The following is a 17,354-nucleotide window of genomic DNA, read 5'->3' as shown; positions in this document are numbered from 1 at the left end:
TTCAGGCGTGAATCTATTCATTATGAATTGCCAAACCAAACTGAGAATAAATCACTTGACAGCTGTTAAATCGGTCGCCATCTTGAACAATAATGCCAACTTAAAGTTATATACCTCGAAAAAAAACACCCGCCATTTCATAATTTTCATGATTGTTTTCATTTTTGCATCTGAATGCATTTTAAGCTTGTCTAAGCACAAACGACATTCATTATCTAAAAACAATTTATAAATCAATACAAACATACTTTGTTGTTGCAGGAAATAACGGACGAATAGTGTACTCGATAACAGCCGGAGATGACAAAGGAGATTTTAAAATATTGCCCAGCGGCGAAATTTTGGTTAACAAGAATTTGGATCGTGAAGAACAGGCTCTCTACAATCTGGTAGTTACTGCTACTGATCAGGCTTCTGATCCCCAAGAGCGACTATCTTCAACTGTACAGGTGAGTTGATGATATGTGTATGTTTATCTGGGAAAAAAACAATCGCATGAATCACTCTTCATGAAAGATGTGATAATAATCAGTTCTTGATCAATTTTTCATTCTCATTATTGATTTTAAGAACTATACTCGGAAATATGAGTATGAACAATATTTTATTATGATGTAACAAGTCTAACTTTTTATTTTGATACTCTTTCTTCTCGATTTATGGTTTTTATTTCCATATCCTCTATAATACGAATTTCGGTTTTTTTTTCTGGTATCTTTCATGTAAACAAAAAGTTTCAGGTATTTCGTTGGAAATATAGATGGTTCTTGAAATAAGGAAAAAAAATTTTTTTTTTTATCTATTATCTTTTTTTTAACATTATCTGAATAGGCTCGAACGTCAACAGCAAAATGTGGGGGCGCCCCATCTTGTTGAAACCATGAATCTCTGCTAAAAGGAATTCCTGAAGAAATTGTGTCTATTCAGGGTGCCTCCAAAAAGTAGGGCCCTACTATTTGGTTGTTTATAATTCCAGCCCAAACATTTATCTTTTCTGGGTACTGAGTTTGGCACTCCTCCATCCAATGCAGATTTTCTCTTGACCAGTATCGATAAGTTTGGCGATTTACGTGACCGTTCAAGAAAAAAGAGGATTCATCAGAAAAAGTACATTGCCTAAAAAATCTGCATTTCTGTTGTTCATATTCATCAAAGTCTCGCAGAATGCTATTCTTACACCAGATGTACTTTATAAGGTTGCAGCTCCGCTTTATATAAAGTCTAAGGACTGTGGAATGATGTAAATCATTATTCAGTGCGACATTTTTCGAACTAGTATGAGGATTTTCTTCGAACGCAAGTATAGGTATAACAGCAATTGGCTTTCTACCAATTTTAGGACGATCTTTGACACAACCCGTGCAATGATTTTGCACGCTTCAATTCATGATACGCTACCGGAATTTTCAAAGACTCCATAATTTTTTCAATTCATCGAATGCCATTGATCAGGATGCGGATGCACGTATCTGGAGAAGGAAACAGAAAGAATTTTCTGAAAGATTATTATAAGAATTATCCATCACAAGTCCAGAAGACAAATTCAACTTCCTGGTCTCGTCGTATACTACGGAATGCCCCATCCAGGAGGCTGGTAAGATCCCACCTTAATGACAAAGCAAACACTCCAACTCTGTGGCCGAACGAGGTCCCGTAATGACATAGCACCTAGTTTATTTACACACGGTCTTCTCTCGATAAATACATAAATACCCGAACTCGTTGTCGGTAAGTTCGAGGAGCTACCGTTCGTGATGAATGAACTCTTAATATTCACCTGAAAATTACGGTCCTGGGTCCGGCATGTTCGGCGAGAACGGCACACGGAGGTACCTTGTACTATAGCCGCGTTTAAACGCATTCTGCGCGAGTCATCGTAAGGGTCGACATGGACGGCGAGATCGGAATTGAGGGTCTTCAATTTGAAGAAGAATTATTGGAATATAATTATGAAGATTCGAACAGTGGTTAAACAAGTATTAATCGATTGTTCGACTAAATATCTGAATGTTTCAACGGTCGTTCATATTATTAGTCGATTCTTCTGAAGTTTCCCACTTTTCATAAGGATTCCAGATATTTCAATCATGGAATAATAGAATTGTCATGCTTCAAAATCACTTTATCATGTTTCTCGTTGTATTGCGGCCGTTTGGCTTTCAATGCTCGGCTCAAACGCATTAATTGCGTTCGATAACGATCGACTGTGATTGTTCCAATCGGTTTCAACAACTCATATTATACTTAGCAGAGCTGTCCCACCAAATACTGAGCATGACCTTGGACCGTGAATATTCGGTTTGGCCGTCGACGTGGAAGCATGGCCAGGATATCCCTATGATTTTCTGCGCTTGGGATTATCGTAATAAACCCTTTTTTTTCCCTATTCACCATGCGATGCAAAAATCCCTTCCGTCTTTGCCGTGCAAGCAGCTGTTCACAAGTAAACCCATTTTGAAGTGTCCTGTACAGGTGTTTATAGGTGTTTTAGAATGGGTAACTCGCCCACGCACAGGCTCTGCCTTAGTGGATACTTGTTTATTCGAGAATATCTTTTACCAAATTATACTTGACATGTAAAAAACATTGCTTACTCAAATTTGAAATTTTCGAATAAACTTATTATTATTATTATTATTAAACAAACGCCGTTCAACATCTCTCGACTTCAACTCGTACGGCACCCAATTTCCATGTTTCTGAATCATTCCCATGACTTTCAGGCGGTCTGAAATCGCTTCTTGCGCCCCTTCCAATGATCCTGCCAATTCTTGTTGCGTTTGACACGAGTATTGATCGAGTAATGCCGCCAATTCTCCATCTTCGAAAACCTTCTCTCTTCCACCGCTGGTCTTTGACGACAAAATCACCGTTCTTGAAGCATTGAAACCACTATCGGCAAGTTCCTCCACTAATAGCGGCCTCACCGTAGGTATTTGAGAGCATTCGATGAGCCTCAGCCGCAGATTTCTTGATATTAAAGCAGAAAATTAAAAGCTCCCACAAATGACGAGAATTTGGCTTGTAAACTGACATGTTCAATCAAGAATAACTTTATGATGCAGACACAAATCGACTAATATTGCGATGGCGTTATGATTAAAAATACCTCAGCTTATTGTATGACAATTACAATCTATTTATTTCGACTACCACTTACCGCTATAGTCATCTATTGCAAAACAGCGGAAGCAAAGTTGTACACCTAATAAGATCCAAGTTTGGGCACATGAAACAAATCCCAGTATTTCTTGACATAATGCTGTTCATTCTCAATTTCTTTCGAATAAGTCAGTAAATATCGATCCAGTAAAAGCCGATTCAATCAAATATACTGAACTGCAATCGTTCAGTGAACCACCTTACCTAACACCTTGCTTCCTACACTGCACAAGTGAATTATTCTCTTCAACCTCTGAGGAATTCGCCAGAAGGAAGTCCTTTCGTCCGTGTTCCTCAATCCCGCACAACTCTCTTGAAAAGAGTTGATTTATCGTTAACGGTATTTGTGGTGAGTCTGCAAGTAATACCATAGGCGCTCCCAGAGCTCGGAAAATTGAGCAGAGGAGCGGTACATTAACCGACGCGTCAAAAAGGCAAACTGTTCATCGACACATACACGCCACACGGGCAAAAATGTCAAATCGATTTATTCCCTCGTGTTTGTAGACGGGAAACATTAACTCAGTCGACGCGCTCTGAACCACAATCACCACATTCGAAAAAGGGGACATTTTTGCTCGGGTCTATTGGTCAATTCCGCGTTGCCAGGTTTCAGAGAAACATTCTGTATAGTGTGGGTGCGTCAAGCCATTATTGGATTCTTTAATCTTTGGGGTATAAAAGAAACACTTTTACTTTCCATTTAACAGCTTATGGGCCCAGTAGACATTGTCTTATCTTATCGTTCAGGTGTCACAATTGATTTCGATCATACGAGTACCAATGGATCCCATATTTACATTTGCAATCCTAACCAATTCAAATACTTGTTCTTTATATATTCCAATGCCTTAAATTTGTTCAAACAGCAGCAATACGTCACAAAGTTCAGAAAGACACGTTCATACGATACAAGAAATGATTATTTCATTCATCCTCAGCATAACCTTATTCCGAAAGATCTTGAATGTACATGTGCATTAAATTGTACAATGCAAAACTAAAACATGAAAGAACGTTTGACAATTTCAAAAAATTTCGTGGGGAGGTCCAAAGCCTTTTGATTCAATATGTACCCTACACTGTTTCAAGATTATTTGGCTGGAATAGTTAAAATTTGATATGTTTGCAATTTCATTTGTCTATTTTCCTTTTGACTTTTCCCAATTTCATTGTGAACCAAATTTATTGATGATTTTTCGTGAAAAAAGTTTTTGGTTGTATTGTTTGTTTGATTGTTTGAAATAGTACATATATTTACTAATAATTTTTTCAGGTAACAATCACACTGAGAGACGTCAACGACATGTCACCGGTCTTCATAACACCAAACGAGACAACGGTAGCCGAAAACATACCCTTCAACACCGTGGTGATGGCGATCAAAGCTATAGATAAAGACGAAGGAAGGAACGGCTACATTGAGTACTCCCTTGTCAACGATCCCCAAACCAACGGCATATTTTCCCTAGGGTCCGTGGACGGACTCCTGAGGGTTTCCGGTAACATCGACAGGGAAATCCGGAGCAACTATACCCTTCTGGTGAGGGCAAGGGATAGGGGTGAACCTCCAAAAGCCACCCAGATGAAGCTTTTTGTGAAGGTTTTGGACGAGAATGACAACAGTCCCATTTTTGATCCGAAACAGTATAGCGCCTCCAAACCTGAGAATGCCTCTATTGGAACTAGTGTACTACAGGTTAGTTATCTACAGTATAGCTCTATTTCATTCTAACAAGCCATAGAATTATATACAATTGAAATGTAAACGCAACAAGGTGGATTCATATCAAATGATATAAAGCTACATTTTGAGGTCTAATTGGACTTTATAATCTTTATATTCTACAGTAGTTATAGAGAAATAAGTAATCTCATTGAATGTATTGATAATAATTGAGAACTTCAGAGTAATCCTTGATTTGGAGAGACCATATCATCACAATTTGATGTGGTCATCATTAGAGTATATGTTTAAAGGTTCAGCATGATTTTTCCTCTACAGGTATCAGCAACAGACGTCGACGAGGGTCTCAACGGCCGCGTTCGATACTCAATAGTCTCCGGCGATACCAACAGGGACTTCAACATAGCCGAAGACACCGGAGTCATCAGAGTGGCCAAGAACCTCAACTTCGAGAGGAAATCTCGCTACCTCCTCACCGTCAAGGCGGAGGATTGTGCAGGTGACATCAACGGAGACGTGGTACGTTCCGATGTGGCTGAAGTGTCCATCTCCATCTCTGACATCAACGACAACCCTCCTACCTTCTTGGACTCCCCTTACCTGGCCTACGTGATGGAGAACACTATACCACCGAATGGAGGTTATGTAATAACTGTTAAGGCTTATGATGCTGACACCCTGCCCTTCAATTCTTTGGTGAAATACTTCATAAAGGAGGGAGATACTGATATATTCAGGATAAATGCGTCTACTGGGGAAATCTCTCTACTCAGGGCTTTGGATAGGGAGTTGCAAGCGGAGTACACATTGTCTTTAGTAGCTATGGATACTGGTAAGTGATGTTTTTGGCTAATTAGATAATTATGCATAATTTGTGTTGATTTCTGATTTTATTATGAGTGGATACAATACGCGGATAGTTACATCGGATGTTGTCAAACAACTGGCTCAAAAATTTGGAAACATACATATTTTGATAGTGGTAGTTGGATGTTTTGAGGGTACAAGACCAAATTAGCTCGTAGCCTAATAAACTCAACTGGAGTTAATTGGAGAGCCCTGTCTAGTCCTACCCGGAATTCCTCAGTAGATTTTTGGGGTATTGCGTTTTCGTGGGGATTATTGAAACACTGATTGACGACAGACAAGAACTTTATTGTGATACAGCACTTGGAATCACCCTTGAACACTTTCCTAACTCAACTGGTCATCACCTGGTAGCTTACTTCCTGAACTCTTTTTCCCCGTTTCATACCTAGGTTACAAACATAAAATCATATTGTATACCCAGAATTTCTTCTTCCTTTTCTTTTTCTCTAAGTTGTATGCCTGCGCAATGATATTATTTTGTCTGCACACTAATTAGAGTGGGAGAAAGATATTCGCTATTGTATCTTTCTGAGAACTCTATGAATGAAGAAGTTGTATTCACAAGTACCACGACAGACCATTCTTACACTAATGCAGATACATTTATATTAAGCATTGTGAGGACAATTTCGGCTAGACATAGACATAGACATAATATCTAATTGCTTTTTGTCGTCACAGATTTATCTCAATATTTTCTAATAAGTTCGATTCCAGCCCTTGATTTTTTCATATCAGATTCTGAAAATCTCACCAAAAGCTTGTTATTTTGTTATCAAATGTTCTGCATACACTTATTATAGAGAAGATTATTTGTGTACTTCCATTAAAGATCTTCTCGCTTGTCCAATATCAGTGTTTAGACAAGTTCTTTTTTGATTTAGAATTGATGTGGAGTAACAAGCAAAAACAAACGGTGAAAATCGAAAATGCTTCTTCAAACAAAATGTGGACTTTATTTTACAGTGAAACTGGTATGTTCTGCAGAATTGCCGTAAAACCATGTTACTTTTGAGACATATTTTATGCTAAAGACACATGTGATATAAATTTCTTGTTTAGTTGTTCCCGTTGCTAATAAACAGAAAGATGATGGTGTTCTTCAAATTTAAACGATAGTATTCCAATTTTTGTAGATGAAAGTTGTCGCATCGCATCACTCATCGAGATAAATATGGACTTTAAGGTACACCGACTCGAGACAAGTAGGAGCGGCTTTCCAAGTCACGTTTTCCCATCGGAAAAATTGAACCGAAAGATCGCGATTCCTAGAATTCGCCAGGAAAGACTGCATTCCTCTGAAGACAGCTTCCGCTGCATCGTTCATCGAGAATGGAGCTTGTCGGGCCGGCTACAAGTCATCGCTATCGTTTTCTACTCCTTCAAATCCTCATTTTAGTTATTGATGGAAAAAATCTAAGAAAATGTTGACTGTTTACTTTTTAAAAGAATTGGTACATTACAATTGACGAATTACTAAATGAGCGCCAAGTTCGAAATTTTGCAAGAGGCTTGGAATTGTTATTCCTCAAATACACGCAAAACTTCAACTCGGTCGGATTTGTTTTAACTGAAATATTAAATTTTTTTTTCGATATTCTGCTTGAATTTAGTATGGTTGAGATGACGCTATAAACAAGCAATTTTGAACGAAGCTTGTCATACTTATGTTATATTCACATGCAAAATCTCAATCACGGAAATATTGGGTATTTCGTTTTGATGATCACCTTGAAATTTCAATGTTCTGATGATGTGATGATCTTGAAGTTTTGTACTGAGCATAAAGGTTGCATTTCATATCAACACCTAAAATCTTAACTGCGTAGCTGTTGTGTCTTCTTGGAGTTTCTACGGTTCTGGTTTAATTATGAATTTCTTTCTAACGGGTGTTTTTTTTTCGAGGTATATAACTTTGAGTTGGCATTACTGTTGGAGATGGCGAACGATTTAACAGCTGTCAAGTGATTTATTCTCAGTTTGGTTCGGCAATTCATTATGAATAGACTCACGCCTGAACAACGCTTGAAAATAGTGCAAAATAAGATTGCCGTTGTTACCGATTTTCATAAGCGAATTTTGTTTCGCGATGAAGCGCACTTCTGGTTGAATGGCTACGTCAACAAACAAAACTGCCGCATTTGGAGTGAAGCTAATCCTCAAGTGTATTTCGAAACACCGTTACATCCAGAAAAACTGGTGGAATCATTGGTCCGTACTTCTTCAAAAACGATGATGGCCAGAACGTTACAGTCAATGGTGATCGGTATAGATCCATGATTACTAACTTTTTCATTCCTGAATTGAACAACCATGATGTCCAGGAGCTGTGGTTCCAACAAGACGGTGCAACATGTCACACAGCTCGTGCCACAATCGATTTATTGAAAGACACGTTTGGTGACCGCCTAATTTCACGTTTTGGACCTGTGAATTGGCTTCCAAGATCTTGTGATTTAACACCGCTAGACTACTTTCTGTGGGGCTATGTAAAGTCATTGGTCTATGCGGATAAGCCACAAACACTTGACCATTTGGAAGACAACACTCGCCGTGTTATTGCCGATATGCGGCCACAAATGTTGGAAAAAGTCAGCAAAAATTGGACGTCGAGATTGGACTACATCCGAGCCAGCCGTGGCGGTCATATGCCAGAAATCCTATTTAAAATGTAATGCCACAAGATTATCTTGCGGATAAATAAAATTCATGTCAATCGAATAATCCATCGTTGTTTTATTGCAATTTATAGTTCTATAGCTCTAAAAAAAACACCGTTATAATTGATTCAATTCATTTGAGAATGGAATAAAAATGTTACAAAATAGTTATAAATAACAAGTAGTTGAGAATTCTAAGTTGACCTACGGTAATTGTCAATATTGGCGGATATTCCTCCTTTGATGAAACAAAAAAAACCTGTTGCGTTTTTCGCTCAAACTCTCGCACAGCTTCACCGCGCAAGAACATGATGAACGGCGCTTGTCGTCCTTCTGAAATCTCGGTTCCGATCGCCGTTTTAAAATATGCAAAATTAGCGCGGGCTCGTTTATTAGACGAATTCTCGTTAATCATAGTTATCTGCGGAATAGTGCGCGAATACGGCGTCCGATCGGCAACGGCAAACGCCGATAAATCAGACGTGATTATAAACGGTCGGGCAGAAAGTGAGGCCAATGATGAAGTGGGCACTGAAAGATGGAGTTTTTACTTTCGCGCTTAAACGGTGGTTGGGGGCAGTCGCCCGAGCTTCCTTTTCCGCCACCGCCTAATTGGACGCGTGACAAATAAAATGCATGGTTGCGTGCGAAAACGGCAGACAGGCAGATCTGCCGTAACAAGTGTGGAAAAGAAGAATTTTTTCATGAATGGAATGTTTGGAAATTGCTTCATATTGCTGTAAGATTGGTAAAAAAAAATGTTCTACAATATAAATATTACGCGATTTCTTGACGCGCGACTGGATAATCGCAATCGCTAAGAAAACAAATTCAAGATATTTCATGCGCGAACTTGCGGCAGATTAATCGAAATCATATCAATTGGCGCCCAACGTGGGGCGTGAAATCTATCTTTTTATGTTGATTATTGATTATTTACCTTAAATTTTGAAAATTGTGGTGGGTTCTAGTCACAATCTGTTGAAAAAAATATAATTCTAAATTTTGAATTTGAAAATTTCATTTTATTTTTCGATTGTAACTAGAATCCACCCCAATTTTCAAAATTTGAAAGAAATAATAATTAATCAACATGAAAGATAGATTTCAGTAAACGAAATCATATCACTACATTCAGTACATGGATTTTACTGGAATAACTTGCTTGGTAGCTTTACTACATAGGCATTCAACTTTGCTTCCGCCGTTTTTTTTCCCGAAATTCGAGGCTTTATTGTAAAAAAACTGGTTAAACATTTATTATTCAAAGTATTGTCCATCGCTGGCCACTACTTTCTCCCGCGAAGCATGGTCGGGATATGCCCATGATTTTCTGCACATTCATTATCGTAATGAATCCATTTTTCGTCTCCAGTCACGATGCGATGCAGAAATCATCGGCGGAAGCAAAGTGGTACACCTAATAATTTTTTTAATATAACGTACGAAACAAACTGAAATTTGATTCAGTTCCTATTTCATGAGATTTCTGGATCTATTGCTTTCGATAAAATATAAAGATTTCATGAAAATATCGATTCAAAAATACATAACACTCAGAAGCCTCTTATATGAGTGTCTAGTCTTTTAGTCATAAGAATTTTAGCAGAATTGTTCATTCATATAGCCTACTTGAAGAAATTATTTCTGTTCCTAAGATGCCAAAATTGTCCTCTATACTCACGCGCAGAGTTTGAGCTTTCATTCAGTTTGTGCTCAGTTTTTACAGTACATCTCAAGTGTCTGAATATCCTTCAAGTACTGTGGGTTGTTGTATTTATTCAAAACAAATGAGTACGCGCCAAAGAAAGAGAGACAGTAAAGAGAGAGAGTTCATTACCACCAAATGATTTATACACCGTTTGTTCTGATAAGTGACTCGGTGATCAAGTTGATTTCATGAAACCATTTGATTGGCCGATATGTAGGCGGCTTGATATTGTGTGTAGGGTATGTAAAAGGCATTGGTACCAACGCTACGTTAGACGATCCAAGACGTTGAGGTATTGGATTTATGGCTGTGTTTGGCGAATGGTCGAACCAGCGCTATTCGTTTGTTCGAAAACGGAAAAATTAAGTCGTGGTAGCTCTTGACCTCTGCCTCTTCCAACACCCACCTTTTGGGAGGTTTGAATTGCGAAGATGCTTCATCAGATTGAATCGATTCCGTGAACGATGAAATATTAACATTTTGTAGGGGTCTAGGAATGGGTCATAAATCATTTTTATTTTCATTTGGTTTTTGCTCTTTGATGCCATATAATATTCCCCTGGAGTTTAATAAAGAGAAATTAATAGTTCTTATTCCCTCTTCTCAAATAACAAAATTTCTCTGAATAACAACATCATGGAAATAAAATTAAATAACTCAAAAGAGAAAAATGCATTTTAAGTGTTTGTGTATTTGTATTGAGATGAAACAAAATCAAAAGTCATTCACTCATAATTTTAACAGGTCAATAATACTCTTGAATACCACAGAACTGTACATATCCATATGTGGTATCCAAAGGCGCTATTCTCGTATAAATATCCTCAATAGCTCCTGATTTCAAGTCAGTACTTCAATCATTTTAAAATACTTTGCCGGAAGTTTTTATGGTTCTAACAACACTGAATTTTGTTGTTTGTTGTCACTTAAATAATAGGGTTCTTTCGAAATTTTGGTTTCGATGATGCGAATTTTGATCGAAGCTTGAAATTGTTATTCTTCCAAGCTCTTGAGAGGTCTCATTGAAGCCTAGGGGAGTCGAGATATAAAAACATCAACATATTCATATTATTATATATTCTTCTTTATCTTCACCAACAGTTGACGACTTCATAATTAAATCTGAAAACAAAAAAGAAAAGACCCAGAAAGGAGTAATAAATGTTAGTTTCCATTATATTGATGATGAATCTGGAACTGAATGGATATCTTGGAAGCCTTCATGAAATTTATAATTTGGACTAGTATTTTCCAAGGCAATGGTTTCTTTTACACCACACTCACATAGTGGACTTTCAATAGAATGCCATTTAAAGAGTATACTATTACAACGACTATGACCAGTCCTAAGTTGATTTAAAATACACCTAGTTTTCCTAGTCAGACTGAAACCTAGAACATTCTCTGAACGATAATACTTTTGTTGAAGATATTACAAGAATTCCATTCCGAACGCCAAAATTCCTTGTCACTTTCATTAGATTGATGGAAGGTATAAATCCATAAAGGTTTATGTGACTTTGATCTGTCAGTTCTAGTATCTGTTAGGTAAGATACAATTGGAAATAAGTTCGGGTAGAAATGAAATTTTTCCCAAGATTTTTTTACTGAGACCTATGTACGAATATGAGGCGGAAGTATATGTGATGGCACTGGTAATCAATGTAAAGGTGTAGATCTAATAGTTCCATTGATAATTGATTCTCATAAAAACGTCGAGCTGAGCATCAATTTTATCAACATGAGCACTTTTGAACCAAATAGAACAACAGTATTCAGCAGCAAAAAAAAATAAGCCGAACGGTTGTCCTAACATGACAATATTGGATTTTTTTTCGATATTTTACTTGATTTCATTTTCTTCCTCTGTATTACATGAGGGAGGCTTTTGCACCCTCTCACAAATTTTCGCAACATAAACCAGTAATTCCAAAAGCAAAAAAATACATCGTATCCAATAGAATTCACCGATTGACAGCTCCTTTAAAAAGTTGACAGTGCGACGGTTGTAACGAAATAAAATCAGTCAGTACTACATAGAGGTGTTCCGCAGTGGCCCTTATATGGCACGCAGCCGTTCAACTCTCGGATCAGTGATTGCTATACAAATTCGTTTTCAGTTTATGGTCGATAGGTTGAAATTCACGATCAATATATATTTCGCTTTGAGTGAAAGCTATAAAAAGTCAAACGTTCGCTACGTCGGTGTAAATCAAAGTGATTTACTGCGATAAGTAATAAAATCTAATCGGTAAATAATGAATATAAACTAGTTGCAACAATGCAACCTGGAATGTTCGGGGGCGGAGCCAACATGGTCCTAGAAGCTTCAATTCAGCCTTGGTTGAAATCGAATCGCATTTTTCGAAGTTTTATAATTAGAGAGGGTTGAATAGAAAACTCCTCGCCAGGATCATAAATATTTATACTCGAAATTAATTTCATGAAGCAACACGCACTTCTTTCAGCTTCATACGCTCCTCTCAAATTACACCATGGAGCTACATTTTACAGCAAAAAAGTTTTTATAGGTTTATCGTGGGACAGTGACGTAGTTACAAGTACTGCTAAGGGACCAAACCTGGTGAAATCGTTAAAATATCTGCACACTAATTTACGAAATCTTTAGTTACTTCCAATGCTGTTTCAATAACGAATTTGTCAACATTAGGAATTATAAATTACTCAAGGGTCTATAGTCCGGGAGCCAGTAACAGATATACATGACCAACTTCCTCTCAAACGGTAATTAGTAGAATGCATCAGGTAATAGTAATAAAAAGCCTCGTGAACATCAGCTGCGACTCTGCTGGGGGGGAGAGCGGCGGCAGCCCCCCAAACACGAAGAAAAAAAATACATTCAGTCATTTCCTCCCAACTGAAAATTTGTTAAATTATAGCTAACACAATATCTAGACGAAAAAATACAATCAGCTGGCTATAGCATGGTGGATTATACGTCAGCTGGTGCCTCAAACATGAAAAAAACAAATATTTTCAATGACAGCTCTGACAGCGACTCTGATAATGAATCAGAGAGTGCCACACTCGTGAGAAAAGGACTTTCTCCACATGTTGCACAATAATATTTAGTTACTTCCACTCTCTGATTCAGTATCAGAGTCGCTGTCAGAGCTGTCATTGAAAATTTTTTTTTTCATGTTTGAGGCACCAGCTGACGTATAATCCACCATGCTATAGCCAGCTAATTGTATTTTTTCGTCTAGATATTGGGTTAGCTACAATTTGACAAATTTTCAGTTGGGAGGAAATGACTGAATGTATTTTTTTTTCTTCGTGTTTGGGGTGCTGCCGCCGCTCTCCCTCACAACCGAGTCGTAGCTGACGTTCACGATGCTTTTTATTACTATTATCTGATGCATCTCACCAAGTATCTCTCGAGAGGAAATAATCAACCAAATTTGCACTTGGCTCCCGGACTACTAGTAATTTCAAGTCTCTTTTGTAACATGAGCATGAACGTCCACCTCTACTGTCACCTAGAACGCTTTCCAGAAAGCTTGGGTGATCTCAGTGAATACCAGGGGGAAAGAATCCATCAGGACAATAAAAGTATGAAAAGTCGATTTGAAGTACAATGGGATATTTGTTCATTTACTTATTTGATCACTACATTATTCTACAGCCCAAGCCAATTACTGAATGCGGAAAAATATAAAATGACAACAAACAATAGAAAAATATAATACACAGACAGCTTCTTATAAAATGAGAGAAAGGGTTCGACACTCAAATAGGTATTTGGCGTTCCTGAGTATGAAACCGAGAGTCCTGAGTCCCTTCGAAATAACTGCTCTCACATGTGGCACAAAAGTCAGCCCCTGATCAAATAAAATTCCCAGATCTCTAAATTCAATCACTCTATTTAAAACAATATTGTACTGAAACAGAATTTTAGATTTCCCACGACCAAAGGATATCACATTGCACTTTCTTATATTCAATGAAATCAAGTTTCTCCTACACCAATGAATCAATATCACCCTGAAGATCCCAACAATCCTGAAAGGAAACAATACAGCGAAACAACTTACAATCATCAACATACAAAAGAAACAGACAGAGCAAACATGAATTCAAATCATTCACGAATAACATAAACAGCAGAGGACCCAAAATAGATCCCTGCAGAACTCCAGACGACGCTATGAACTCAAATGACCTGAATTCGAAACACATCCACATGATGGCCGACCACTGTTGAAACCTTAACAAAACTACTCTAATATACTTCATTCTAGAAAACCATATAAAAAGAAATGATTTAGAGATAAGTGACTGATGTATGTGAGTTATAATCACTCAAATCCAGGTCTGTTTTTAAACTGGTAATAGAAAGAATAATAACTTGAAATATACACAAGTTGAAAATAAAAGTCCTGAATGTAAAGTATCTGGAAAAAATAGATCTGTTAGACAAAATCTCAGGGCTATTCGCATTCTGCACCCACAAATTAACCAAATTGTCATTTGGCCTGTTCAAATTGATGTTGAGATCAATCGAGATTAATACCTTCATCGTCATAGCGGATTCCGACCTTGTATTAACATGAGAAGAAACAATTTTTCCAAACAAGAATTTCTTCCTAATTAATTATTTTCTGCTCCATAATCACGCATGATCCATATCTCAGAAATTCTTGCATAATGCTTCCTGCTGCAGACGAAGAATGTGTAATTCTGTCAGCACTTTGTAACCCTTTGTCTCATTCCCATATTAAACTCGATGAATATTCAATGTGACCAGCGTACAGAGAGATAATATCCCCCAGTTCTATCGTGTCCTCGGCGAACACGAGATACCCAGCCGAAGATATCTGCAAGGTTGAGATCGGCAGAGAATTTGTTTTCGATGGCGGAGGACAGAACGTGTCTTGCTAGAGTCTTATTGTTTTGCCTGTTCCAAAGTCATAACATGGCGGGTCGACAATGAACTTAGGGTCAACTACATAAACTGTTTTATTGGCTGTCCATCTTTTTATGCTCTGTCGCTGTGTGTGTGGATGTGGGTATGCTCTAAAAACTTCAACAGTCTGGCTGCATTCCATTCATCCATTCCCTATTTTCTGATCTATGTCATATCGGATTCCTCTGTGTGCCGTGTGTATTGAAACCGACAATGTTGCATTCTTTTAATTACGTACGGCTCAGATGTCTACGTGGACGGACAGTGGCGTGCTTAACGAAGCGGTATGGAGATTTTCATGACGGTAGAGTTGAAATTTGATTTGAAAAAGGATGAAAAAAATTTGTGGATTGTCATTAAGCATTCGGCGAGTCTACTTGTCCAATATTCATTTGAATAATATTTTAAATTATATTTTCGTTTGATATTTCGACTTTCAACAACACTCGGATTCTGCAGATATTACTTGAAATGTTAAAATAACAACACTTGATATGAACTGGCAAAAGAGCAATGAATGTGAACAAACTGAATGACATGGAACTCTCATTCCGTGTGACACTTCTGGACACTTCTGCCAATTTGATGGAGTGAGGAAATTTGGCAATTCAAAAAATAAGGTTTTTTCAAATAATTATTTCCTGGTTTCATGTTGACAAAACCTAACATAGAATTGAATTTTCTAATTATTTAGTTTGTTGCGCTGAATAAACAACACTTTATCTTACCATGCCGCTAGGGTTCACGGCTTGGCTTGATTTTCAAGCTACTTGGCTTGAGCTTGACTTGATTTCTAGTCAAGCTCAAGTCAAGTTGTAGTTTTTCAATCTTATTGTGTAGTGTCACATCACCTTGCAAACCTTGCAAAAAACACTTTGATTTATTAAACTTATTGTATAAAAAACCGAAAATATCAACTTTTTTGAAATAGAAACATAAATGAAATCACAATAAATAAAAACAAAATGAGAAATAATAAAAAATAAAGTTTCTTAATATTGATGAACCTCAAGGCTTATTCGATTTCATAATTGTCCATCCAGGATATAGGACACATAAGGCATCTTATAGATTGTTCTACTGCTCATAAATTAAATTTTGTGATTTTTTTAGTTACGAATGTTTCATTGTATAGTTTCAAAATTGTTTTGGCATGCTAACTCGAGTAATATAACAATATTATGCTCAGTTTTTCGAAATCGAATACGAACTTCAAAGACTGAGAATATTTCAACAACCAATTGTTGATGTAGATTTTAAATAATGAAATTACCAATGAATCGATAACTAAGTAACCTAAGCGACTCTATACAAGTATTTCAAGCTACAATGTCTTCATTTCAGTTATCGCAAAATCACTCGTACAATCTGTAAACAACGTAAATTGAATATATTCTCGCAAAAAGTCCTGTAATCAAATCGAATGATGCAGGCATGTTCTGATCGAACATTTTCGTTTTTCTATTGCCATATTGCTCTCGTAATTGCCCATCATAGTCCAACCAATACCATTTTCACGCTTTTTCTCACCATTAAAGAACGTTAAATTTCACTGTTTTGTGAGATAAATCAAGAAGCGATACTGCCTGATAATAGAATCCTATCTAAATCCAATCAAGATTCTCCGAAATCAGTATGCATCTAAAATTTTATACCCTACATAAAACCTCGATTCAGTTAGTAGTTGAATATGAATATCGACAAATCGACAGAAGAAGCCTTTATCTCTATCTGAATCCTTGCAATATTCTCCATCAGTGGAAGGATTCATTATAAAGGGTGTTTTTTTTAGAGCTATAGAACTTTAAATTGCAATAAAACAACGATGGATTATTCAATTGACATGAATTTTATTTATCCGCAGATAATCTTGTGGCATTACATTTTAAATATGATTTCTGGCATATGACCAATCTGGACGTCCAATTTTCGATGACTTTTTCCAACATTTGTGGCCGTATATCGGCAATAACACGGCGAATGTTGTCTTCCAAATGGTCAAGGGTTTGTGGCTTATCCGCATAGACCAATGACTTTACATAGCCCCACAGAAAGTAGTCTAGCGGTGTTAAATCACAAGATCTTGGAGGCCAATTTACAGGTCCAAGACGTCAAATTAGGCGGTCACCAAACGTGTCTTTCAATTAATCGATTGTGGCACGAGCTGTGTGACATGTTGCGCCGTCTTGTTGGAACCACAGCTCCTGGACATCATGGTTGTTCAATTCAGGAATGAAAAAGTTAGTGATCATGGCTTTATACCGATCACCATTGACTGTAACGTTCTGGCCATCATCGTTTTTGAAGAAGTACGGACCAATGATTCCACCAGCCCAT

At 37.3% G+C, this 17,354-nt stretch overlaps 1 protein-coding gene across 1 annotated transcript in view; it reads left to right on the top strand.

The window, feature by feature from the left end:
• The window catches only part of LOC123685230 (cadherin-related tumor suppressor), a 263,888-nt gene that overhangs the window by 237,075 nt on the left and 9,459 nt on the right, over nt 1–17,354 (top strand). The window contains exons 5-7 of the mRNA XM_045624851.1: nt 262–449; nt 4,439–4,861; nt 5,168–5,681. Of these exons, the coding sequence (XP_045480807.1) occupies nt 262–449; nt 4,439–4,861; nt 5,168–5,681 (1,125 nt within the window). The remainder of the gene's footprint in view (nt 1–261; nt 450–4,438; nt 4,862–5,167; nt 5,682–17,354) is intronic.

The sequence above is a fragment of the Harmonia axyridis genome, chromosome 7 (genome assembly GCF_914767665.1).
Source record: "Harmonia axyridis chromosome 7, icHarAxyr1.1, whole genome shotgun sequence".
Classification (NCBI taxonomy): Eukaryota; Metazoa; Arthropoda; class Insecta; order Coleoptera; family Coccinellidae; genus Harmonia; species Harmonia axyridis.
Note: the sequence above shows the minus strand (reverse complement) of the source record. Positions and strands in the feature narration are given on the sequence as shown.